This window comes from Trachemys scripta, chromosome 5 (assembly GCF_013100865.1).
Source record: "Trachemys scripta elegans isolate TJP31775 chromosome 5, CAS_Tse_1.0, whole genome shotgun sequence".
In the NCBI taxonomy this organism is placed as follows: domain Eukaryota; kingdom Metazoa; phylum Chordata; order Testudines; family Emydidae; genus Trachemys; species Trachemys scripta.
The window spans coordinates 118,097,432-118,124,882 of record NC_048302.1 but is presented as its reverse complement, the minus strand read 5'-3'; the positions used below and the strand labels follow the sequence as shown (position 1 = coordinate 118,124,882).

The following is a 27,451-nucleotide window of genomic DNA, read 5'->3' as shown; positions in this document are numbered from 1 at the left end:
ATAGAATGAGAAGCCACACCATACCTTTTTCTCCTTTTTGGCATTGTCCTGCAAATAAAGAGAAGATAAATAGGGATTAGCATCATGAACAGGAGAGAAGGGCTGCTGCAATACCTGTCTAGTACTGTCGTTCTTTTGCTGCATCTCAAATGCAGGGCTGGCTTACCGTGAGGTGAACTGAGGCGGCCACCTCAGGTGCCAGACAGTGGGGGGGCACCACTAGGACCCAGAGTGTAGAAAATTGTGTCTGTTGATGGTACATATGTATTCTCTCTGCTCTAGATGCACAGAGATGGTGGAGTGCTGTGCTGGAGGGAGGAGGGCACAAGAGACATAACAGGCAGGCAGGAGAAAAGGTGAGAGGGAATAACAGAAAGCAGCAGGAGCTGCAGGGAGAGAGAGGGGTGCTTATGAACCTCTCTAGCACCCCCAGGAGCCTGGACTGATTAACACCAGCTTCTCAGGGAGCTTTCTGTTTCCTGCTGCTTCCCTGAACCCACTTGAGGAGAACAGGCAGTCAACTGAAGTAGTAGGAGCCAGTTAGGCCCTTAAGACGCTGATATCTTCCCTCACTCAGGCCCTGCTACCAGTCTGCTTATTTGTCCCCTTCAATTGACTGTTGAGAGCCACTATAGCTGGCACAGAACAGCAGTCATGAGTGAAAGAAGAAAATGCCCCCGTGGGGCTGCATTCAGAAAAAGAAAGAAAGCAAAGGAAGCTTTTCTATCTAAGCAGGAAGGAGCTCTCCTGAGGTACATAGACAGAAATGTTCACAATGAGCCTTCCGGCCCCAGTGAGGATATGAGTGGTGAGGAGATGCCTGATCCTCCAGTTAGTCAGAGTGCAGGTGACCTAGCAGCTACTGCAGCTTCCATATCTCCATCTCAAATGGACGTAACCATGCACATCCTGAAAAGTGTAGATCAGAGAAGAGTGTGGTGGAAGCACAACAAACAGCTGCTGCTGAGTTTAGTTCCTTAAGTCTAGATGATCCAGGACTGTGGACCCACTTGAGAAGTAGCCTGAGGGACTTCCTTGTACTGCATGGGCCACAGCAAGTGAAAAACTTCATGTTCCCCAAAGACAATGAAAATAGACGTTTCCATCGAACACATTACTGGCATGAAATCCCCAATGGTGACAAAGTGGAGAAGCCATGGCTTATGTACTCAAAAACTTAGAATGCTATGTGCTGTTTTTATTGCAAACTCTTCCAGTCTAATGTTCCACATTGGGTTCTACAGGAACCAAGGACTGGAAAATTCTGTCTAGAAATCTGGCATGCCACGAGAAGGCAGCAAATCACCAGAGAGCATTCCATAGGTGGAAAGAGCTTGAGATGAGACTAAGGTTAAAGGCCACCATAGATGATCAGCATCAAGAGAAGATTGCATCAGAGTCTCTTTACTGGCAAAATGTTCTGAAAAGGCTCATTGCCATTGTGAGAATGCTTGCTACCCAAAACCTAGCACTGCGTGGCACTTCAGATCAGCTGTATGTGCCAAACAATGGAAACTTCCTTAAAACTGGGGAGCTGATGGCTGAGTTTGATGCTGTACTCCAGGAGCATATAAGAAGAGTCACCACCCAAGAAATGTTCACACACCACTACCTTGGAAAAACAATTCAAAATGAGATCATTCAGTTACTGGCAACAAAAGTCAAACAGAAGATTGTGGCAGATCTGAAGTCAGCAAGATATTACTCTGTTATTCTGGACTGCACACCTGACATCAGCCATACGGAACAAATGACTTTAATGGTACATTTTGTAACAGCAACAGAACCTAGTGAAAAATGTCCCTGCAATGGTGACTGTCAGAGAGCATTTTCTACAATTTATTGACATTGATGATACTACAGGAGCTGGTATGACAAATGTGCTTCTTAAAAAGCTGGAAGATATGGGAATTGCGATAGTTGACATGAGAGGTCAGGGCTCCGATAATGGTGCCAACATGAGAGAAAAGAACAGAGGAGTGCAGACACGGATCCTAGAGTTAAACCCTTGAGCTTTTTTTATCTTATGCAGTTCTCATTTATTGAACTTGGTGGTCAGTGATGAAGCATCAGCTTCTAGTGAGGCTGCTGAATTTTGGAATGTAATTCAAAGCATCTATGTATTTTTCTCTGCATCAACTCATCGATGGCAAATTTTGAAGCAACATCTGGGAACATCCTCTCTGACACTGAAACCACTGAGTGCCACACAATGGGTCAAGTCGAGTGGAGGCGATAAAGCCTATCAAACACCAAATTGGGAAGATAGATGATGACATAGTTGCCATTATGGAGGATAATGCTATGACAGGAACTGTTCGTGGGAGAACAGTGGCAGAAGGAAATGGAATCACCAGAAACATACATAACTTCAAATTTCTGTGTGGCTTAGTGTTGTGGCATGACATACTGTTTGAAATAAATGTTGTAAGCAAGAGACTCCAAGGTGTTGATCTTGATATATCTGGAGCAATGGAACAACTGGACAAAGCAAAGTCATACCTACAGTCTTACCGGTCAGATGAGGGACTTCAAAACGTTCTGAAGAGCGCACAGAAATTGGCAGAGGAACTTCACACTGAAGCTCTTTTCCCACCCATTCAAGAATACAAGAGTCACCGAAGAAGAAGACATTTTGATTATGAGGCACGGGATAATCCCAAAAGAGACCCCAAACAACAATTCAAAGTTGAATTCTTTAACCAGGTGCTAGATTGTGCAATACAGTCAGTTGAAGAACGTTTCATGCAGCTCAAGGAACTGATACCAGTCTGCTTTGTGTTCTTGGGGAACCAGGGCACAGTATCTAGCCTGTCTGACTCATGAAAGGACACCCCCCCCTCCAGTCTCTGCTGAAACCAAAACCGATCAGAGAAAAGACTTAAAGAGAGCAGTGAAGGGCGGTGGGAGTCACACCTAGACCTCTCCTGATAAGGGTAACAAGATTAAAACATCTCCATCTGCATACAGAATGGAGAGCAGAGACAACTCCCCTAACCTCATCTGCATGAAAGATGGGACAGGGAGACATCTCACTTTGCATACAGAATGGAGAACAGAGAACCACACTGAACTCTGGGACCAGAAAAAGCAGGGAAGCACTGAATCATGGGAATCTCTGCTCCAGATGTTAATGAACATATGCCTGCCTACACTCAGCTCAACAGTTATCAGACCAATTCTAGTAATGAATCCTTGATTGATTTCCAAAATACTGAAGCAGCCTAGTTGCATTGTGACCTCCCTGGAAGAAAACACCACCCATAGCCAAGAGTGATCAGCTCCTATTGTCTAGCCTAAAGAAAACCCTTGAGTCATCAGTTTACCTATAAACAAATCTAGTGTTCTCCCTTGAACCATTGTATTTTCTCTACAAAAATCGCCACTCCAGTCAAACTATGCATCAGTTCCACTGGGACTCCATCTTCTCCTGACGGATCGTGCTGGGGACTCTGCCTGTCTCCAGCACTCAGGGCCCTGAGCTACCACCATCACCTGGGAACCCTGACCAGTTCAAGCTTCTTTCTCTCTCTCTGTTTTCCTTTCTACCTTAGGTATTAATCTTTAATAATGTATGTTATGTTGGTTTAGCCCTCCTTGTGTAGTGATCACTATTATTACTATCAATAAATAACTTGTATGGTTAAGCTGGTTGCTTCTCTCTCTCTGGCTGAACTTTACTCTTTTGTGTTTTTAGCTTCCCCCATATACTCTGCAGCAACGCTTCTTTTACTTAAGCTAAAGATCCCTGCAGCGCCCAAAATACTGTGGGGTTTGCTCATCAAGAAGGTTACGGCCAGTACAATTGTGATGTGAGAGTGGGGATAGGGATGTGCTGAAACTGGGATGCATAAGGGTGACAGCTTGAAAATGCTGCTTGACCCGGTCCGCCCAGGGGCATATAGTGCTGAAAGTGCTGATTGACCCGGTCCGCCCAGGGGCATATAGTGCTGAAAGTGCTGATTGACCTGGTCCGCTCAGACTTGCTCTGTTAATGTATATGTGTGTGTTCATCCGATTCTGGGGCTGGAGAAACCCAGCCCTAGGGAACCTAGGTCCTGCAGGATAGCTCCATTGGGAGGGGACTTGCAGCAGGGAGAAGTAGAGCTCCATATGAAAACACAAGTGACACAAGCAGTACACTGATAGAATTACAGAACCCCCCGCCCACCAGAAGAGTAACCCGAATAAATGAACATACCCCAAAGTAATGGGCAAATCTGGTAACAGAACACAGCAGTATATTTGGGATGTTGTATGATATTCCAAAATTCCTCACTATGCCTGAAGAAGACCTACACCAGCAATACAGGGCACCAGAGACAGTGTTGACACATGATGACATGTGCGATATTGATGCGAGTGATTTAGGTGATGAACTGAAATCCCTTTCAAGATACATTTCAGCAGGATCAACTCCAAAGGCTGTTCTGGAATATACGTGCACAAATAAGATGACCACCCTCTTTCCAAATCCTTTAGTTGCTCTGCGCATACTTCTAACACTTCCTGTAACAGTTGCCGGTGGAGAACACAGCTTTTCCAAGCTGAAGTTAATAAAAACACATCTATGCTCCACAATGACACAGGAGAGGCTGGTCGGCCTTGCAACCACTTCAGTAGAGTATGAGCTGGCCCAGACTGTGGACCTTCAGCAGGAAGTAGTTCAAATCTTTGCAACCAAGAAGGCACGGAAAGCACCACTTTGATTATTCAAACAGATAAAAATGCCAGTGTTTACTATGCAGACAAGAAAAGTTACATTTGCTGTTCAGGCATTTGAAAGTTAAGTGTTACTTAAAATTTTTGAACAAGGCAATTTAAGTTGTTAGTTCTCCCTTATTGGGGTAGGTAGCAGAGCAGTACCATGAGAGGAGTAGAACAGGAAGAAGGTAGAATTGAGACCTTTCAAAGTTTTGGCCCAAGCAAGGGGTTATGGGGGAGTCATTTGTGCTTCCCACCTCAGGTGCCAAAATGATGTGGGCCGGCCCTGCTCAAATGTTTTAACTCAGAATAAAACATGCCTAGTTAAGAGACTTTTTACAGACGCAAACAAAGATATGTGACAATTGGTTAGTGGCCCTGAATACCAAAGGGAAACACAATGCTATATTACTGTGGCTTGTAGAGAAGGAAAGGAAAAGTTCAGTGTGATGTCAAAACCTCAGCTCTCCTGTGTCCAACTGACATTCCAGCCAAGAAGAATATGGCTATTATTGTCAGGCGTATCAATCTAATCCAGTGGTTCTCAAACTGTGGGTCGGGACCTGAAAGTGGGTCATGAACCCATTTTAATGGGGTCGGCAGGGCTGGCTTAGCCTTGCTGCGGCTCAGGGCCCAAGCAAAAGCCTGAGGGATTCAGGCGGTGGGGCTCAGGTTACAGGCCCCCTGCCTGGGGCTGAAGCCCTTGGGTTTCGGCTTTGACCCCTTCCCCACCTGGGGCAGTGGGACTCCGGCTTTGGCTTTGCTCCCCCCACCCCACCCCCCAGGTGGTGGGACTTGGGTGGGCTCAGGCTTCAGTCCCCACTCCTGGGATCATATAGCAATTTTTGTTGTCAGAAGGGGGTTATGGTGCAATCAAATTTGAGAACCCCATATCTAATCTAATCTAACCTAATCTAAAGCATTTATATCATGCTCATCACTGTAGTAACTGAGCGCCTAACAAATCTATCAACACCACAATATACAGGCCCACACATGATCTATGTCCCTTTCTCTCTAAAGCAATTAGACAATTTTTATTTTAAATCTTCCACCACCTCTTCTACCTTCTTATCTTTTCTAACTTTGGCAAAATGATGCTACTAAAATAAGACTCCAACGGTTTGTTTTTTTCAGTGCCCCATTGGAAGTAAACATCAAAGGGTGTGTTTTCACTGGCATGTATTGGGGATCTAGCCATGTAGCTATAGTCAATGGGAGGCTGGCAGCTAGCTCCTCATGCTTGTTCTTATAAAACCAAATGTATTATGTCTACTAAGAAAAGTGTGAATTACTACTCTCAACATATTCAAGAGTAGTTATCTGAATTCACTCTGTTAATCACCCTCTGGAAACCAAAGCAAAATCATTAACATGAAAACAAAATTAGCCCTGGAATTTGATCTTGACGATGGGTAATTTAATGGGAAATGAGTCTGGTTATGTATCCTGAATTATCATCAATTAACATTACTCTGTAAAGCATTTCTGCGGCTCTGTGCTATTATAAATATTTAATTTTTGACACCAGCAATTAGTGGTAACCAATAATCTTGTGGTAACTTTTTGAATATATACTATTCATATAGGCTATTTGTCCTGGCTTGGTAGATAATGATAATAACAATAAACAATACTTAGTAAATCTATATAGTGTCTTCCATCAGAGGATTTAAGTGTGCTTTCATTAACTCAGCCTCACAATCTCCCTGTGAGGTAGTTATTATTAACTCTAGTTACAGATGAAGAAGCTAAGGGACAGAGAGACCAATTTCCTAGTTTTTGTTTTGAGAGCCTCAAAGCTGCCTCTTGTATCCACAATGTTATGACTTGAGATAACTGTGGGTGCATTTTGTAGCATATAAACTGGAAAGGAACAATCAGGTGGTCAGATATTTCATACTAGGAAATGCACTAGCAATTATTTCTGCCTATATAATCATAGGACATTTTTCAAAATCAAGCCTTAAGAGCCTCCTCTCTGCACTCACAGTGATTATTAGCAATAGATCCCTTTGTTTCATGGGTTACCTGTTAGGATGGATGAGACAAAAATAATTTCCAGAAAATGATTGTTCCCTGTCCACTCTAGCTGGTCAATCAAGTTCAACAGCAGTGCAGAGGGAACTGCTACTGACAACCATTGCTGAATGTAAATAAGGCTTCTGTGACTTGCCCAAGTTCATGCTCTTCATTGGTCTTGGTCCATAATCACAAATCCCCTGTGACAGGGTGTATATGGTCCTTCGTTGCTGGAGGCCAGGGCTGGCCTTAGTCCAAATGGCACCCCAGGTGAGGAGCAGCTTCAGCACTCTCCTCCCTCCATTTGTTACATTTTTGAATACCTTATTTTTATTGCACCTGTAGCCCATTTCATAACTTGGATGCACAATTTGCATGCAGATTTATCCCTGGCATATAAGAAGATAAATTTGCACACTAGGATCTGTAAATCTGTATTTATTCATGCCATTGATAAGCAAATAAAAAATCATTTCTTCTATGCTTATAGAAACTTTTAAATTTTAAGAATAACTGAAATGTACTAATATCAAGAACTTGAACTATGCACCAACATTGGGTGGAGCAGTATTAAATAGTGTTACAGTAGGTGTTACAGTTGATGATAGGGAGTTCAAAGGGTCACTTTTCTCGCCTTTGCCCTCGTGAACTGAAGCACTGCGTCGGAGAGATCCAAAGATTGGCCAATGGCATTTTCAAGCAATAAAATAGCAAGTGATGTCAGTCTCTCGTCAGCCATCACTGATCAAAGATATGTTTTAATGAGCTTGAACTTCGAAAAGCTGTGCTCACTACTCACGAATGTGACCGACAGCGTGAGCAGATTCCTCAAAGCTTTCCACACATTAGGAAAAGTGTCCTTCAGCTCTGCATCATGATTGAATTGTAGAACTTGGAGTGGAGAGTGCTTCTCGTGTGGCAAAGTGTGATGGATGTTGTCCAATTCGACATAGAGGTCTTTATCATTGACATCCGAACATTCCCCATGGGTCAGCATCTGGTGAAACTCCGTACAATTGTTCAAGAGTATTTTCCAGTCCTGCAGCAGCTTGCTAAGGTCATACCAAAACTCCCGGGTCTTTCTGTGGTGCTTCATTTGTCCAAACCTGTCTTTGATGGACACTCGAGCAGTGTCAACATGCGAGCAAAAAAACTCCCTCTTGAATTTTTCTTCCGAGCTTCCCATCAACCCATCTCTACTCTTGTAACCAAACTGTCTCTTCTTCCGATGAATACGAGTTTCCTTGAAGACAGGCTCACCTCCTACGTTTTCCACCATTTCTTTGGCAGCAGTGATGACATCTTTGAATCCGTTATTTCTGGAGGTCACAACGAAATCAAGGCAGCTTCTCATCAAAATAGTAGCAGTCACGATGTCCATTGACTGATTTTGTAATGCCTTGCTTAGAACATTTACTTGGAACAGGATATTGTGCCAACCCACAATTGAGACCAGAAATTTAAAGTCAGCTATATGGTTTGCCAGGCTTTGTCTCAGATTCCAGCCTTGGCTTTACTCGACTGCACCAGCTCCATCAGGGCATTGTAAACCTCAGTCACTTGGTACTTCACTGGCCTTATGTGGTCAATGCGGCTCTCCCAGCAAGTGTCACTTAGTAGCTTCATGGTCAGATTTGTAACATTGTCTGTGAGGCTCCGCAGGCTCAGATAAAAGATGGTGAAGGGCCTTAGCAGGTCAGTGCCTGACTGGGACCAGAAGGGTGAGGAAAGGTGCTCTACTCTGGCCACAGGAGCTCATCTGGCTACATTTACTATTCCTGGGGGAGAGAGGACTTTAGAACTCTAACCCCAAGGAAATGACCAGAGGTAAAGGAACAAGGTGGAAAGAGGCTCAGCAACTAATCAAAGGAAGTAGTACACGACTGCTGTTCGTAAGGTCCCTGAGTTGGGATCCAGAGTAGTGTGCAGGCCTGGATTTCCCCACCGGCCACTGGGAAAGTGGCCTATGCCCCAAGAAAGAGAACATAAGAACGGCCATACTGGGTCAGACCAAAGGTCCATCTAGCCCAGTATCCTGTCTTCCGACAGTGGCCAATGCTAGGTGCCCCAAATGGAATCAGTGGTTTGAGCATTGGCCTGCTAAACCCAGGGTTGTGAGTTCAATCCTTGAGGGGGCCACTTGGGAATCTGGGGCAAAATCAGTACTTGGTCCTGCTAGTGAAGGCAGGGGGCTGGACTCGATGACCTTTCAAGGTCCCTTCCAGTTCTAGGAGATGGGATATCTCCATTATTTCTATTTCTAATAACAGAACAGGTAATCATCAAGTAATCCATTCCGTGTCACCCATTCCCAGCTTCTGGCAAACAGAGGGTAGGGACACCATTCCTGCCCATCCTGGCTAATAGCCATTGATAAACCTATCCTCCATGAATTTATCTAGTTCTTTTTTGGACTCTGTTATAGCCTTGGCCTTCACAACATCCTCTGGGAAGGAGTTCCACAGGTTGACTGTGCATTGTGTGAAAAAATACTTCCTTTTGTTTGTTTTAAACCTCCTGCCTATTAATTTCATTTGGTGACCCCTAGTTCTTGTGTTATGAGAAGGAGTAAATAACACTTCCTTATTTACTTTCTCCACACCAGTCATGATTTTATAGCCCTCTATCATATCCCCCCTTGGTCGTCTCTTTTCCAAGATGAAAAATCCAAGTCTTATCAATCTCTCCTCATATGGCAGCCGTTCCTTACCCCAAATAACTTTTGTTGCCCTTTTCTGAACTTTTTCCAGTTCCAATATATCTTTTTTTAGATGGGGCGACCACATCCGCACACAGTATTCAAGATGTGGGCATACCATGGATTTATATAGAGGCAATATGATATTTTTGCTCTTATTATCTATCCCTTTCTTAATGATTCACAACAGTCTGTTCACTTTTTTGACTGCCGATACACATTGAGTGGATGTTTTCAGAACACTATGCACAATGACTCCAAGATCTCTTTCTTGAGTGGTAACAGCTAATTTAGATCCCATCATTTTATATGTATAGTTGGGATTATGTTTTCCAATGTGCATTACTTTGCATTTATCAACATTGAATTTCATCTGCCATTTTGTTTCCCAGTCACCCAGTTTTGAGAGATCCTTCCATGTGTCTGGCAATTTTGTTCTTTACTATAGTTTCAACCATTTTGCCCAGCACTGAAGTCAGGCTTACCGGCCTGTAATTGCCCGGGTAAACTCTGGAGCCCTTTTTAAAAATTGGCATCACATTAGCTATCCTCCAGTCATTTGGTACAAAAGCTGATTTAAATGATAGGTTACCGACTACAGTTAGTAGTTCTGCAATTTCACATTTGAGTTCCTTCAGAACTCTTGGGTGAATATCATCTGGCCCTGGTGACTTATTATTGTTTAGTTTATCAATTTGTTCCAAAATCTCCTCTAATGACACCTCAATCTGGGACAGTTCCTCAGATTTGTCACCTAAAAAGAATGGCTCAGGTTTGGGAATCTCCCTCACATCCTCAACTGTGAAGACCGATGCAAAGAATTAATTTAGTTTCTCCGCAATGGCCTTATCATCCTTGAGTGCTCCTTTAGCATCTTGATAGTCCAGTGACCCCACTGGTTGTTTAGCAGGCTTCTTGCTTCTGATGTACTTAAATTTTTTTTTGCTATTACTTTTTAAGTCTTTGGCAAGCTGTTCTTCAAATTCTTTTTTGGCCTTCCTAATTATTTTTTTACACTTCATTTGCTACAGTTTATGCTCCTTTCTATTTTCCACACTAGGATTTAACTTCTACTTTTTAAAGGATGCCTTTTTGCCTCTCACTACTTCTCTTACTTTGTTGTTTAGCCACGGTGGTTCTTTTGTTGTTCTCTTACTATGTTTTTTTAATTTGGGGTATACATTTAAGTTGAGCCTCTATTATGGTGTCTTTAAAAAGTTTCCATACAGCTTGCAGCGATTTTACTTTAGGTGCTATACCTTTTAATTTCTATTTAACTAACCTCCTCATTTTTGTGTAGTTCCCCTTTCTAAAATTAAGTACTACAGTGTTGGGCCGCTGTGGTTTTTTCCCTGCCACAGGGATGTTAAATTTAATTATATTATGGTCGCTATTACCAAGCGGTCCAGCTATATTCACCTCTTGGACCTGATCCTGTGCTCCATTTAGGAATAAATCAAGAATTGCCTATCTTCTTATGGGTTCCAGGACTAGCTGCTCCAAGAAGCAGTCATTTAAGGTATCAAGAAACTTTATCTCTGCATTTCGTCCTGAGGTGATATGTGCCCAGTCAATATGGGGATAGTTGAAATCCCCCATTATTATTGAGTTTTTTATTTTAATAGCCTCTCTAATCTCCCTGAGCATTTCACAGTCACTATCACCATCCTGGTCAGGTGGTCGGTAATATATCCCTACTGCTATATTCTTATAATCTGATCATGGAATTACTATCCATAGAGAGTCTATATTCGATATTTTATGGATAAACAGACAAGGCTTGTTTAGAAGCCCAAGTGAAGGATGGGATTTAAAGGGCCCAGAGACTGGGCTTAAGACCCAGGTGAGGGCTGACAGTTTGTTGAACTCTTTACTACGCCGGAAGGGGTTCATTCCTTTTTGACTGTATGACTTGGCTGGAGGGCCAAGTCACCAAAGACCCGCATAATGAGATTGGCAACCTCCAGGGGGAGAAAAGATTGCAGCACCACACCCAGCCAATAAGGGGCACTCATGAGAGGTGAGTGTGTCTGTCATATTCCCCTTGTGTTTTTCTTTCTAACAGACCTCGATCATTAAATGAGACAGTTGGGCATGCACACTTTGCAAACTCTATTCCATCCCTGACCAGGAATGTTACACCCATCAGTCAGTGTGATATGTGGCATAAAACTAGTCTCAGTGGAAACTCAGTATTCTTCCCTCTCAACTGCAGTAAAAGGTATTCTAGCAGCAGCTGGGGACAAAAGGAGAAACCCAAAGAGAAAAACATAGCAATCTGAAACTGCTATAATACTGCTGGTTCCTTCCTCCCTGGCCATCCAAGAAGAAGCAGACTTGCTAAATTTAGCAGCTATCTAATCCCTGCCTTGCTGGCCAGAAGGAAAGATGCCATGATGGCAATTGATGGAAGAGATGGAAACGCTCACCAAGTCATATACAGTGGCTGGATTCAAACAAGGGCCAGATAATTTTGAGAGCAGTAATATATATAAATATACATTTTATGAGAGGGATAAACTGATCATCTACAGAAGTCAGGAGGGCTTCCCTCCCCCATTATATACAACACTGAATATTTGCTAGATGCCTTATGGGTTGGTCTTGGACTTCTTTTCTTCACCTGAAACGTCACATACTGACTAGAGTTGGTCAGAAAACAAATTTTCTGCCCCATCAACAATGTTGAGATTTTGGGGAGGAAAAGCGTCACACATTGGGATGAAAAGCCAAAATTTTGAAATTTTTCATGGAACAAAATTCTATTTTTTCCCTCAGGTCAATCAAAAACTTTTGTTTTGATAAATTTCAATTTCAATCTTTTTAATTTTTAATATAAAATAAAATAAGTTTAAACCTTTTTGTTCTGGAAATATTGAGAGAACATTTTAACATTTTCATAGTGCTTTTTCCATTTTCTTCTAACAATTTCATCAAATCAATACAATTTCCCACAAAACGTTTCCAACTAGCTCTAATGTTGACCACTATTCTGGAGGTTTCACAGACTTGATGGTCCAGAAATATGATCTCCTACAACAAACTCTGGGACATATTCCCATGAAAATGAGCTAATTAGGCAGTTAAGTTAATTAATTAAGTTAGCTCTCATACTGTTGGTTGGACAGTATGAGGACAGCAAATGCATTATGTGTCTCCATCATTTTCTGTCCTGATCCTGATAGAGCACATTATGGGATAGAATGCCATCTGTTGACATCATCCTGCCATCGTGTTTTAAGTCTTCCAGGAGTCTTTTTCCATACTGCTTTCATTGGGTCAAAGTTAAAGATGATTCTCTCAGGGAAGTTGGAAGGAACTCTGAGCAAATGACCACACCGCCTTAGAGAGCATTGAGTGATGGTTTGAGAGAGCAGGACCTGATTAGTTAGAAAATGGATCTCTTCATTCTATTGGAATTCATACCATTTGATGCTTCATCTGTGTCCAACTTCTTTTCAATCTTGACAGTAAGAGACCTTTTTTCAGTCCCATTGGTCAGAATACTGACCACCAAAACATTATATATCCTCAGCTTCATCTCTGTACTTATCAGGGTGTTTGGTTAGCGAAAGACATTTCTGATGAGACACCCCTTTACTGATGACACTCTTGCAGTGCAGGCTTCAAGTTTTTTCTCAGTGCCACCCACATGATTAACAGTAGAGTGAAAGTAGGTGATATCACCAACAATCTTGACTGGGTGGTAACCCACAAAGGGGCTAGTGCCTACAGAGTGTTCAAAATACGTATCTGGAAGAATTTTGGTTTGATTCCAATTAAGTTTGAGGCTGACTTTTGCCACTGACCTTTTCAGGGCTTTAATTGCTGCAACTAGCTCATCCATTGATTCAACAACTAGCATTATATTGACAGCAAAATCAGTATCAGTGAAGTTCCTGTCACCAAGGGGAATGCCTAAACTGCATTTACTTAGTTGTGTTGTCTAGCATGTAATCTATGCTGGCACTGAGGAGATCTGGGGCAGCAATGCATCCTTGTCAAACACCTGACCTAATTCAGAAGATGGCAGTTCTTTTCTCACTTACAAGAATGCAGCTTGAGGAGTTATCATATAGAAGACAGAATATTTTGCAAAGCTTGCCAGGGAGGCCTACAAATTTCAAGCTCGGCCAAAGCAATATAGAGTCAATCACAGCCTTGATATCCTCAAATGCAATGTGAATGGGTCCTTGAATTTTCATGCCTTCTCGATACACTAGTGCACTGTGAAGATTTGCTTTGTCATGGAATGAAGACAGCTTGTTGTGGTCTTCTCTTAACTCCTTAAAATACCATCAGCTCAGACCAACAAGAGAGAAGGAAACACTTTCCCTGGGACGGATAGAAGAGTAATGCCTGAATAGTTATAAAAGTCTCATTTGCTGCCTTTACATTTCCAAAGTGGTAAAATATTGCCTTTTTGCCAGTCAGACTGGACTGACTCTTTTCCAGATGATAATGAACAGTGTCTGCAGCCACAAAAGAATAGTTGGTCCTGCACTTTTTAATAATGCCACAGGAATTTCACAGATTCCTGCTGCCTTTTTTCACTTCAGCATCTTTACAGGTGTGATTTCACCAGGATGGTTTTATGCAAAATGAGTCAACTTGGCAGAAGCCTTAATGTCAGGGTCCAAAGAAAGTGGCGTGCATTTAGCAGCTGTCGGAAATGTTCCCTCCAACCTGCCATGAACTCCACTTTTTCATTGATTAGCTGACAAAAACTGGAGTAGACCACACCAAGTAAATGACCTTTCTCATGCGTGAGGTTGCACAGGTGTTTATAGAATGGAAGCCACATTGTTCCTGGCAGAAGCTTCCTCGAGTGAGATGGCTTTGGCTTTCATAAAAACTTTTCAGTTAGTGCGTATTGATTTATTATGAGTCATTTAGCTTACGACATATGATCGTATCATCTCTCATATGTGATGCTGTTCAGTGATGATTAAGATATTAACAGCGATCCAGGGCTTCCTGGCTTTTTGGGAGGGACTAATGAGAGTCATGTCAGCATCAATTATCTGAGAACTAAAGTCTGTCCAGGTGGATTCAGCATCAGTATATTCTGACAGCCTTTCCAACATGTTCAAGGTTTTAACTCCACAGTGGTTATGAATGCTACTGATTTCTAGATTAGATCATTCAAATTTTGGTAACCCAACTGTTGCTTTACTTATGCTCTTTTGTCTGAAATGGAAATTGGCGAAGACTAATTTGTGGTCGGTGTTAGTGAGTGCGGCAGACCAATAAGTACTGCAGTTTCTGATGGATGTTTCCTGCAAGAGATTATAATGTAATCAATCATCTTCCTTGTTCATTTCATCATTCAGACAAGTAAATTGGAGATTTAGCTTCCTATAAAACCAGGGGTTCTTAATGACAAGCTCAAGAGAAATGCACAACTGTACAAGGCATTTGCTGTCATCCAGGATCCAGGATAACAGGTCCAATTTTTTTCCCATGCTCCACTCGAATTACCAACAGTAGCATTAATGTTACCAAGCAGAGCGATGATTAGATCTATTAATAAACAAATAAAGTTGACCCCAAAAGATATTCTAATTTTTAGATAATGAGCAGAAATCTGCTATCAGTAACCTGGATACAATGCCCAAGTCAACTTAAGTTACTTATGTCATCATACAATTGGCTCCATAGATAACTCTACAACAGAGATGGCTAGAGATTTGCTACGTAGTTTGCTGTATTTCTGATAACAAGATTAGTATTTCATATACATAAAAACAGAGGACAGAAATGTTGCAAGGCCCATCCCAAATGTGTGTTTCTGATTAAATAGTTCTTTGGAAACTATCATGATCCGAAATTCCAATGCTTACACATAATCCAGAAATTATAGTTCAGCATGGGACAAAAATAATTGTCCAGGGCCCATGCTTAAAAATAATCAGGGATGCACTTACCTGGGCCAAACCCTCCCTGAAGTTGCTGCTGTGCACTCTCCTCCCCTGGGAAGGGTCTGTGGCCCCTGATCCCCACAGAGCCCAAGGATCTGTAAGGAAATAACACAGGTCCGGGGGCTCTGCACAGAGATGACATACGTTGCAGTGCTCCACCTGCTGTGTTCTGTCACACAAGCAGTGCCACTGACCATACCAGATCAGCCCCTCCACACACACTCCATTTTAGAGGCCCATGAAATTGGAGGTGATGCACAGAGCATTGATATCTGCCAGCTCCTGTGGTTAACCCTGAGCCCTGCTCCTAGTGATCCCATCCTTTACAGTGAATGCTGCAGAGACATTGCTCCCTTTCATGTCATTGTTTCCCCAATTTTAGACCCTTCCTCAAACAGAACTGGATGGATACAAAGAACTGTTTGTCTTCCAATTCCAGTGGACCCTGTATGTGTTGTGTTTATTGTTATCCCTGGCTGCTCTACAAGAGGTGCAATAAAGTTTGGGACAGTACATCTTCTATTTAAAAATATGGATAAAACCCCACTTTTGAAGAGCTGGTTGGAGCTGCCTGAGTGCTTTCTATAATATACTCTTCTGCTTTCAATTTGCAAAGGCAAATTTGAAAATCTAGAATGCAACATATACAAATTCTAGCGCCAAGCTTAAATTCCGCCCCCGCCCCCTCAGATGATTCAGTGGTGAAAGACGCAGGCTGCTAGGATTAACCTTCACCGAGCCAATGTGACTCTATAGATATTTCCAGTATCCTGGTTTAGTTTATTGTGGATTTTAATGCAGTCAATAGTGAAGCCAATGGGGAACTTGTGTGAAGAAGGGTTGCAGATTCAGTCCCAGAGTTGTTAATGAATCTAGACCCACAGAAGTACCTCAGCGAGATAATGTAACGGTGTCATTATGGTTTATAGAACGAGCCAGATTAGATCATTTGTATTATCATGACTGATACATCCACTTCTTGGTTCACTGAGTTTCTTTGTGACTATGAGAGGAAAACCCTGGGCTTCTTTTGTTGGAAATATTCATTCCTTTTCTAGAAGGGTTTATAGACAAAACATCTGTTTTTCGGAATATACACAAAGCATTTCAAATTCCATGGATATTAACTTTGGGGGGGTTTTTTGGTTTTTTTTTTTTGCCAGACTATATAATTAACCAACTCAGTTTTCACAATGAATGTTTTCCTTGAAACATTATCTAGACAAAAGCTGCTATTAAGCAACAATACACAACAAAACAAATACTGTTGGGTAATTCTGCTTTGCAAAGGAAAGCACAGAACAGCAGCTGGAAACAATAAGTAGAAGGCTGCCTAGCTGCTCTACATGGCCACTGATAATAATAGGGGGAACTGAAGAGACAGGAGCCACTTTCAGGGACCAGAACCCCCAGTGAGAATGGAGGTGACAAATGCCAAAGGGAGAGGAATTTCCAAGAGACAAGGGAATGAGGCAGCTGGGCAGTACATCCAGGGAGAAAAGGACTAAGTGGCCAAGCAGTGTGTTCAGGGCAGAAGGGAACCAACTGGCAAGACAGCATGTGCAGGGATAGAGGAGGAGAAAAACACCAGGAAGCAGATAAATATTTCCTGGAAAATAGGGCGAGCGAGGAACAGAGTGGAGCGGGTGTCACAGGGAAGTGATGTGATTGCAAATAAGAAGGGGTAGGCAAGATCGTGAATGGCAGGCATGCAATCCATGAGATAATGTCCTCTCAAGACCTGGTCCACAGTATGAAGAAGTTTGAGAACCTGAGATATAGATTAATGCCTAATCTCCCTTTGCTTTGAAAAATAATTCATAGCAGTATGAGAGGAAGAAGTAATTCTCTCTCCTCTAAACCATACACATTTGGAAGTTTTCCCCACATTATCCTTTCATTTTATTACCACTCATTTTAGGACCCTCTGGAAGCCTAGAAGATCAAAGACCAAAGACATTGTGGGTTGGAGACATGGCCATAGTCTCTGTCCTGCTTGAGGCCAAAGCGATCATCCACCCCATTGCTTAACAGTGTTGCAGTTACTCTTTCCTCCAAACCACCAGAGGCATTTGCCTCTCTCCTCTGCAGTCTGAATGCCTCCAGAAACAGGTCCTTGGTGCTATCCTCCATGTCTGACTGGTTCTTACTCTCTATGAGGAGCAATTCCAGCTGAATCTTTTAAACAGAAAATGACAGCGAAATAAATGCATTTTGGCCTCAGATAAGGTGCTTTTGAAATCTGTGCTTGGGCAACTACCAGTTTAAAAACAGGGACTGCCAGATTGGCTGGAGTTTTTGACAATGACGCATGTGGCCGGGCTGCTTTTTAACGTGCATTTTCCATGAACAATGCTAACTTAGAGGCCTGCAGATCCTTTCTTTTAATGCTTCTTTCATAAGGGAAAGTTAAATCAGCTCAGCTGCGGGTGTAACAGATTAAAATAGCCGGTGAGATGTGGTCAGGGAGCATTCAAAACGCCAACAATTTAGTCAGGGATCTAAATAGCAGGGTGTTGCTGAAGAGGAGGGACAGTCTTGTGGCTCAGGCATCAGACTAGAGCTCAGGCGATGTGAACTGAGTCCCTGGCTCTGCCACTGTCTTACTGTGTGACCTTGGGCAAATCACTTAACCTCTTTGTGCCTTATTTCCCACTCTTCAACTTGTGTTCCTTTCTCTGAGCCTTTAGGCACAGGCACTATACAGACAGGCCCTGCTCTAAGCTTTTCAGGGCAGGGGCTGTCTGTACAGTGACTGGCACAATAGGGTGTCCTCCAGCTTCCACCAACTGCATGGAATCACCCCAAGTCCCACCTTGGAGGCATGAATTTGTAGTATGAATTCCTTGGTAAAATCCAGGCTCAGTGGCACTGGTTTGCTGCAGAAGATGTGCCTGAGTGTGCCAAATAAATCCAAGTAGCCTGAAGTCAACTGGACCTTTCGGGGCAGCCTTATCCTTCAGGGGATCCTGGGGGGAGGGGGATACAATGGGAAACCCAGGGACAGACCACATATAGTATCTTGTATCAGAGGGGTAGCCGTGTTAGTCTGGATCTGTAAAAAGTGACAAAGAGTCCTGTGGCACCTTATAGACTAACAGAAGTATTGGAGCATAAGCTTTCGTGGGTGAATACCCCCTTCGAAGTGGGTATTCACCCACAAAGCTTATGCTCCAATACTTCTGTTAGTCTATAAGGTGCCACAGGACTCTTTGTCACTTTATATAGCATCTTGTTAGGCCCAGGAACAATTTCACCTGCCATTTGGTAGTAGGGAATTGGGTAGTAGGGAACTGGGTAGTAGGGAACTCTAACAGGGCTGTTCCCTTACTGGCTAAGGGTCAGATTCATCCATTCCCCAGGGCACATCCTAAGTATTTTGTTTCAGCACAACCCACCTTGCACTTTGCAGAGCTAGCTGTTAGGCCTGCCTCCCTTTGAGGTGGCAATCCACTTGAGATGATATTTCCTGGTGCTACAATAGACAACAATGTAATTGAGATAGGCCTCAGAGTACTGCCAGTGGGGCTGCAGTACCCTATCCATTAACCACTGGAACGTGGCGGGGGCCCCCACAGAGTCCAAATGGGAGAGTTCAAAAATGAGAGAGGATAAAAAGGGCGGCAAAGGCTGTCTCATCTTTAGACTCTGGTGCCAGTAGCCTTTCATATGGTCTAGCATGGTTATTAAGTTATTTCCAGCATCTGTTCTGGGCATGGTATATGTACTGAACCTCGACACGACATTAACCTCTCTAAGATCAATACGAAAGTGAACACACTTGTCAGGTTTGGCTACTAAATCAGTGGGGCCGCCCCATTCACTTGGTGACTCCTTGAATACCCCTAGCTCTAACATATTTTCTAGCTCCCTTTTCACCATCTCTCACACTCAGATCCAGAATTTTCCTTTCTGTACCTAACATCTGGGATAATTTGTGTATGGTACTCAGTGAGGTGCATCCTCCCAGGCTTGATGGTGAAGATGTCATAAAAGCTATGGACTAGCTTGTGGGCTTGCTCTCTCTGCAGGATGGTGAGGTTGTCTCCCAGAGTTACAGCAGGACAGACCCCTCACCTCTCGTATGTAAGGGCCTTAGTCTAGTTCCTGTGGACTGGGTGGATAAACATTGCCTTTCAGCCATTCCAGGACTTCAGTAAGTTCACATGGTCCATCTGGATGCCCTGTCTCTTTCCAGCTAACCAAATCTCATAATCTTTCCCCACCCAGCACTGTCTCAAAGTGCTCCTTCCATTTAGCCAGCAATTTGCCCTCGGTGCTAGGTACCAATACCAGGGCTTGGTCCCCAGGCTGATAAACCCTCTGCCTTGCAATGCTATTGTAATACTGGTCCTGTGTGTGCTTCACACCCTGTACATTTCTGCTTGGCAAAGGCCCTCATTAACTACAATCTCAGAAGATTCAGGACATATTGGACTGCATTTTCAGCCTTAGTGCCTTGATCTTGCCAGGCTCCCTGCACAAGGAACAGAATTCCATGGGGTCACCTTCCATATAGCAACTCAAAAGAAAAGAACCCCGTGGAAAATTGGGGCACCTCTCTGACAATAAACATGAGCTGTGGCAGCAGTCTGTCCCCATTGTGGGATTCGGCTGTGTTGAACTTGCACAGTATTCCCTTTAGGGCCAGTTACAACACTCCACCAACCCACCTGTTTGGGGCTGGCAGATCGAGGTTCTTATGGACTTTAAGTTGGGAGCAAACTTCATTCAGTAGCCTTAACATGAAGGTGGTGCCTTAATCAGTCAGCATCACCCAGGGGATGCCTACCCGAGAAAACACCTTTAGCAACTCATCTGCAACCATCTGAGCTGACACTGACTGCTGGGGAATTGCTTTAGGGTACCAGGTGATGTAGTCCAAGATAAATAAAATATAGTGGCACCCCCTGGCCATAGGCTCCAGGGGCCAGACTAAATCTACCTCAGTGCAATCAAATGATATATCTACCAGGGAAAGAGGAACCAAGGGGCCCCTTTGAATAGATTGGGGACTCACCAGCTGGCACAAGAAGTGCAATAGTCCTTAACCTCTTGACATATCTCTAGCCAAAATAAATTAGCCAATACCCATTTCTGGTTTGGTTTGTTTTTTCACACCTAAGTGACCAGACCAAGGTATTTTGTGGGCCAGCCTGAGGAGCTGGAAACCAGCAGTTGTGACTGGCATATCCCAGTTTGGACTCTTTGACCACCTGAATCAGAACATCTCCCTCTAGTTCAAAGTGAGGGTACGGTGCATCCTATACCTCATCCACCAGGGTCCTGTTCACCCTGGCCAGATGCCCATACAAACGGCTACTCTCCATGATTTTGGTGTTCTTGCACAAAGTCACTGGAGTTGGTGAGAGACTAATTATCCATCAACAGGGTCACCAAAGGTAATAACCCTTGTGTGGATCTATCAGGGGTGTCCGAATTACTCTGGGTCACTGTGCCCTTCTATATTTGTTGCACTGGCTCTGGATCAGGGTCTGTAGGGCCCCTGGGACCCTGAGTTGCCCTAGCCTGTGGTATCTGGGAGTCTGACCTCTGCAGGGTTACCTACAGGGGATTCGAACCACAGTGGGTGGCAGTGGATTTATGGGCCCACCTCCTCAGATCTTATGTGGTAGTAGAATTCACTTCTGGGCAAGACGATGCTCCTTATGTGTTTTCTGCATTAGGGTATTAGGTCAGGATCAGCAAAGAGGAAGCTCTTCCCAAGCGGTACATCAGCCTCCTTCTGAAGGATGGGATCCAGGCAGGATTGGTTTGCCTCCTGTAGCAGGCCCATTACTGGTCCCCAGGCCTGATCCAGCACCATTGGATATGACAGTTCTTTTGCCCCAGCCACTACTAACTTTGCAGCTCTCCTGTTTATGGGCAGCTTAAGTTGGATAGTGGGGTTCGGTTGGAAATCCCCATAAATACAACCTATCAGCAACACCCCCCACCCCCACCCCACCCAATCCTTGGGAAACTGGGTCCCAATAGCTGCTCATGGAAAAATGTCTGGCCAGATCAGGAGTCAACCAACTCCATTGACTGTAATGGGGATAACTAGAGCACTGAGCTCCCTGAGGAGTGCTGAGGTCTTGGCAAAGCAGGCTATGACATAGTCACATTCCATAACAGTGCAGGAGCTGTAGCTCTGGGCTCCTTCCTGTCCCTAGGGTTGTACCAATACCCCTCTGGTCAGTATTGGCTGTCAGCAAGGAAGCAGCTTCTGCAGCTCCTGTCTGCTCCCCTTCTCTCATGGGCCCCTTTAATCCCCACCCAACTTACCCTTTGAGGACCATTGCCCCAAAGGAGGAGTAGTCTCCAGTGGGGGGGCTGGCCCAGTCCATGGAACAACCTTCCCATGCATTGTCTCCTCTTTAATGACACCAACACCTTGCACAAGGAAGCCAGTGGACCCACTTCTCTTGATTCAGGCCAGGCAGGTGACCCACAATCTAGTTCAGCCTCCAAAAAGTTCTTAACCAAACACACTGCGGTCTCCAGGTTGGCTGCCCATGCCAGTAAATCCACTCCCGGGGTCCCAGTGGCATGATATGACAGAACTGTTTGAGAACCACCTGCTCAATGATTTCCCTGGGAGATTCAGATTCTGGCCTTAGCCACCAGCAGCAAAAGTCTAGGAGGCATTGTGCTGCAGCCCAGGGTGAAGGCTTCAGCCTGGTACTGTTGGTGGTAACCCTCCACAATGAGACCCAGCTGGTTCAAAATAGCAGCCTAAGGGCGCTATAATCCCTGACCATAGTGCAGTCTTAGGCCCTATATGCTGCCTGAGCCTCCTGTCAGACAGGGGGCCAACTGGAGGGACCATTGCCCCTGGGGCCACTGGTGTGCCACTAAAATGTCTCCAAGTACCCTTCCTGATCATCTTCCAGTCCCATCTTGGTCAGGGCCCCTTCCCCACTCAGGTCTATAGGGACAATGCATCTACCCCTGCTCTTTGGACTTCAAGGTATCCCTGGTTCACAAGACAGAGGAGGATCTGCTGCAGTTGGTCCATAAATCACTGGAACTGGAGTTGCTGCTGCTGCTTCACAAGCCATTGGAGATGGGATTCCTTTTCCATCTTGGCAGTACTGGTGTTCAGTTTCAGGCCAGATCAGCTCCCCACGTTCTCTACCATAAGTGATCTGGTGTCGTTTTCCCAGTCCAAATAAACAGTCAGATGGCCAATCAGTCAGTCCTGGTCCCTTCTCCTCAGTGACCCATTTATGGGAACTTATACAAAGTTCAAATCAACACAATAGTAGCAAACCAAGGCAACAGCCACATTCACCGTTCGGCAGTCCCCCCAGCTCTACAAACCTGTGAGCATCGGTGCAGCTCATACCCAGCTATTTTCCCCCATTGCTGTCTCCCAGGCAGCCCTTTATATTTCATCTGCTTCATCTAATAGGTCAGGGTTAACTGGCTGCTGCCCGAAACCTATAGGATCTGGGCTAAAGAGTGCCCTTGTACCCGGTCACAAGGCGTAATTCAAAAATGCATGACCCAACTTTGTATAAACATTCAGAGGAAAATGTTATCACTGGGCTGAAATCATACTTGAAAAATTTCAGTAGAAAAGGATCTGTTCGGAAATTAAGATTTCCCTATAAGGCAACTTCCCCATATAGTTAGTAGTTTCTATTCCTGCTTTCCTTGTTAAATGTAAATCATAATACATTACTATTTATATTATTTAATCTGTACCGTACATTGTATGGGATGTCCACTGTGGCTGGGTTAATATTGATGTAGAATTATTGGGCCAAATTCTCCTCTGAGTTACAGTGGTATAAATCCAGCATAACTCAAATGAATCAATGAAACACTCCAAATTTGAACATGTATAACCAAGACTAGAATTTGGCCCATTAACTTAAGTATGTTTGAGTTCATAACTTTAGCATTAGCGTTTGTTTTGGCATGTTTTCATCTGAGTGTGTGTGTGTGTGTGTGTGTGTATGTGTGTGTAGATATAGACATCAAGGGAAAAATAGTTTTAGAAATACCTAAGGCAGATAAATCGCTATTCATGTGTACTATACGTATATTCATTCACACACAGAGATAGGGCCTTTTCCAAAGCCTATGGAAAGCAATGATTTTTATGGGCCTTGGATATCCGTAGAGAAATATATGTTTTGAAAACATTTTTATAGAGATAAAATATAATTCCAAAAATATTGGGTTTTACCTGCCTTCTCTGGGCTGGAAAGGGTCATCGTAAGGGCAGGGGCTGTTTTTGATATCAGGGGCAAAGTCAAATTGGCCATGGTTTTCCAAGTTTATTATTTAACTAAGCTTTCTGGAGTATGAATGTGAATGTTCTGGCACAGCTGGACAAGGTTATCTGTAGGATGTGTCTGGCATATTGTTAATAGTGAGATACCTGAATATAGATTTGTGGGGAAGGTTTTCATTGAAAGTCAGTGGGATCTGGATGCCTAAATCTCCTTTGGAAACCTCCTGCTTAGTTGCCTAACAACTTTAGATATTTTATATCACAAATTGTGATAACAATTTCTAACACAATTCTGCCCTTTAACCACTAGGTGGCACCAGAGACAGCTGCGAAGATAGCAGTTACATTTTCTTCAAATACACATATACAAAGCCTCCTTCCTATCCACCTAAATATTTTATATATTTTCAGCAGTAGCACTAGGTATTTGGATGAGCGAAGTGATTTGCTATACGCAAATTGCAAAATGTATGACCCTCACAAATCACCTGCACTCATAAATAACCATTTATGGGACACACTGCAAAGTGAAGGATCTGTGAAACTCCTACCACGAGGCGCGGGAGGCAAACCATCGTTCTGGTGCTGCACTCATGAGCTCCCGGCTCTATAAAGAGCTGGATGCGATACTCGGTGGTGACCCCACCTCCACTGCGAAGGCCACTGTGGATACTTCGGTGGCTCACGTGCCAGTCGAGAGTGGACCGAGCAAGGAGGAGGAAATCTTGGATGAGGATGTGGAGGTGGAGGGAGACCCAGAGGCAGAGGATGTGTCGGAGGTCAGAGATGCTTGCAGCCAGGAGTTCTTCTCTACCCCGGAGGCTAGTTGGGATTAGGTCCTGCTTTGAGCAGGGGGTTGGACTAGATGACCTCCTGAGGTCCCTTCCAACCCTGATATTCTATGATTCTATGATTTAGGATGGGCTTTTCAGAAATGTTCAGCATTGCCCTAACTCTGTTCCCACTGAAGGAGCTGTTAAAGCTCCCATTTAGTTCATTGGGAGCAGAGTTAGGACAATGCTGAGAACTTTTGAATACCCCATTCTTAGTAAACATATTATCTTCATTAATTTGCCCCCTAAAGCTTTATTGCCTATAGTGTCTCAATACCAGGGCTGGCCCAATCTCAGAGGAAATCATCCGCTTTTAGTATTTTAAGCTATATGGATTTCAGACTGCCTCTGTTTTGTTTTTATTTTTGCTGACACTAATGATAAAGTGATGTATTCCAGTTATCAGTGAAATATACCATTTAGCTAGGGTGTTATCCACGACCCTCCAGGAAACAGGCTGTGCGCCAGAATGGAATCTCATCCTCTCAACTCCCAATTTACAGATGGGGAAATGGAGACACAGAGACTTGTCCAAGGTCACAAAAAAAGATCAGGGGCAGAGCCAGGGATGGAATCCAGGTGTCTACAATTCCAGGCTAACGCTCTACTCCTTTGCCAGTGACAGATGCAACTCCCTCACATGCCCCTCCATGGGGAACTGAAACCATCTTACTTTGGAGCCATTGGCCAGTTCCTTTTCCATCTCTAACACCCATACCCATTGCCCTATTCAGGGCTGGTGCGTAGCCTAGATCACCACATGCAGGGTGTGCATAATCTGTGAGCCTGACCACAACTACCTTTCCCTTCTATTCAGAAAGGTGGCAGTTCTGCTGCAGTTGAATTTTGCAGGCCCGTGCTGCCAGTTGAATTTTACCTTTGTGTATTGTGCTTGCCCACACTGAAGTCAATGGCAAAATTCCAAGTGACTTTAATTGGAGCATAATCAGATCCTATAAAGACACTGTATACTGTACCCTATATAGTCTCTTCCTGTAACTAGCTCTGAATATTCTGTGATACTTACCTTTGAGCAACATGATACAAAAATAAACCCCTTCAGTCTATGGTAGACCTCACTTTGAGGTTTGTGAAAGCTGCACTGACAGATTGTATGCAGCATCGCCCATGAATTGTAGTGTCTGCCATTTCAGCCACAGAATAGAATCTATGGGTTATATTTAAAAACTCAAATTATAGCTGAACTTCTGTGGGTAACATTTAGGTCAATTTCAGGTTAACTTCCTTCCTCCCTGACAAATTCCCAGTTATAAAACAAAATATAATGTCTTTTATAAACCACTTTAAATTGAAATCTACTAGACGTAATTTCCTCTCCCTTACCTTTGGGTTTTCTTTGGTGTAACTCTTGGTTCCACTAGAATTACTCTGTATTTATACCCATGTACATGAAATCAGAATTAAGCTAATTTAAAAATAAATAAATAAATAAAACACTATACACATTTTTTAAAGGCTACTAAAGTTTTTCAGCACAGGTCAGTTTTAAGCGTAACTTTAGTTTCTGAAATAAAAGGTTTCATTTCATTTTAACCAAGTGCTCCTATATAAATCTAGCTTTTATTTCAGTGTGTGTAAAAGTGTCTGTCAAATCAAGCTATCCAAACTTTGTAATATCTACAGCTATTCAGCACACTTAGCTCCTCATAAAATTCATTTGGACTAAATAAAAGTTCCTTTGGACTTAATAAGTAACCAAAAAGAAAATGCAAGAAGATTTTCATAAGCACTAAAACACACACCAGATCGAAAGTTCATCTTCCAACAATCTGAGGGTCACTGTCCTAGAAAAAAAGGCCAGAGCGAGGGAGAATCTTCTGTGTTCCCCAAAACAGGAATTAGAGGGTCCTATTATCAGGACTATCCCAAGATTGGGGGCTTTGTCTTATATAAGCAACTATACCCCCCTCCCGGGGAAAAAAAGTGTCCCAATTTTTCACATTTGTTATCTGGTCACCCTACTCCTATCAACTGTAACTTTATAAGTACTTCAACAAAGAGACACAGCCACACATGCTCTATGAAATGCTGAGAGGGAAACATTTTACATCCACCAACATCAGATATTTGATTCTCTATTACAAAGCAACACAGTTGGCTTCCTTCTCATTCATGCTTAGAACATAAACACGTTACTAGCATCGGCAGTTTGTGTGTCCTTCCAAAGAGCAATCGGATCCCCACATCTGGGGGGGGGAGGGGGAGATTTTGTTCATTTCTCCCCCTCCCTCAGCCTGAAGTTTGCTCCCTTTCTGTTTACCTCCAGAAGCAGCAGAAAGGAATGAAGGGGCGCTTGTTAGTTTTTAGCCTTACCTAAGGTTTCCTGGCCGGGTTCACAACGTGGGGCAGGCTCAGTGACCCTAACCAGGGCACCAAGAAACAGCAGGAGCTTCAGAAGCATGCTGGAGCTGCTTTATGTGCAGTCAGAATAGTGATGTGGCACTGGCTGCTGGAGGAGTTTCTCCACTTTGAGCCTCCACGCCGCGCGCTCTCTCTCTCTCTCTTTCCAAGCTGCAAAGGAAATTAGTGCAATGCAAATGCATGCCCACGTTTTACAGGATATACGGTCCAGGAATCATATTACAGTTGGCCTTAGTGCTTTGAAAGCAAAGGGTTTTAAGACAGGAGGGAGAAGCCCCTCCCCCCTGGTGGCTGGCGCTTGATTTTGTTAAAAGCTTCGGGGGGGGGGTCCCACAAGAATCCAGCCGCCTGCTCCTTGAGTCAAGGGCCCCTCCAGCGTGTTTGCTCTTTCTACAGCAGAGATCCCAAGGGAACTGAGAACTTCCTTCAAGTGTGTGACATTAGAGCTTGCTGAAACTAACTGACTGTAACTGCCTGGGAAGGCACCAATTAAAAAAACAGAGAGGAAACACAATCGATTCCCGTCCTGTAACTATCTTCCCACAAACGATATTTCATGTGCATGTACACATTTAAAACAGAATGCACATTAAACAATGCAGAGCCTTGATGTGGTTACCTATAAGAAGAGTCCAGAAAGGGA

At 43.6% G+C, this 27,451-nt stretch overlaps 1 protein-coding gene across 1 annotated transcript in view; it reads right to left on the bottom strand.

Moving 5' to 3' along the window:
* The window catches only part of CPZ (carboxypeptidase Z), a 57,998-nt gene extending 30,942 nt beyond the window's left edge, over nucleotides 1-27,056 (bottom strand). The window contains exons 1-2 of the mRNA XM_034772792.1: nucleotides 26,761-27,056; nucleotides 25-48 (exon numbers count right to left, since the gene is read on the bottom strand). Of these exons, the coding sequence (XP_034628683.1) occupies nucleotides 25-48; nucleotides 26,761-26,848 (112 nt within the window). The 5' untranslated portion in view covers nucleotides 26,849-27,056. The remainder of the gene's footprint in view (nucleotides 1-24; nucleotides 49-26,760) is intronic.
* Nucleotides 27,057-27,451: the final 395 nt, after the last annotated feature.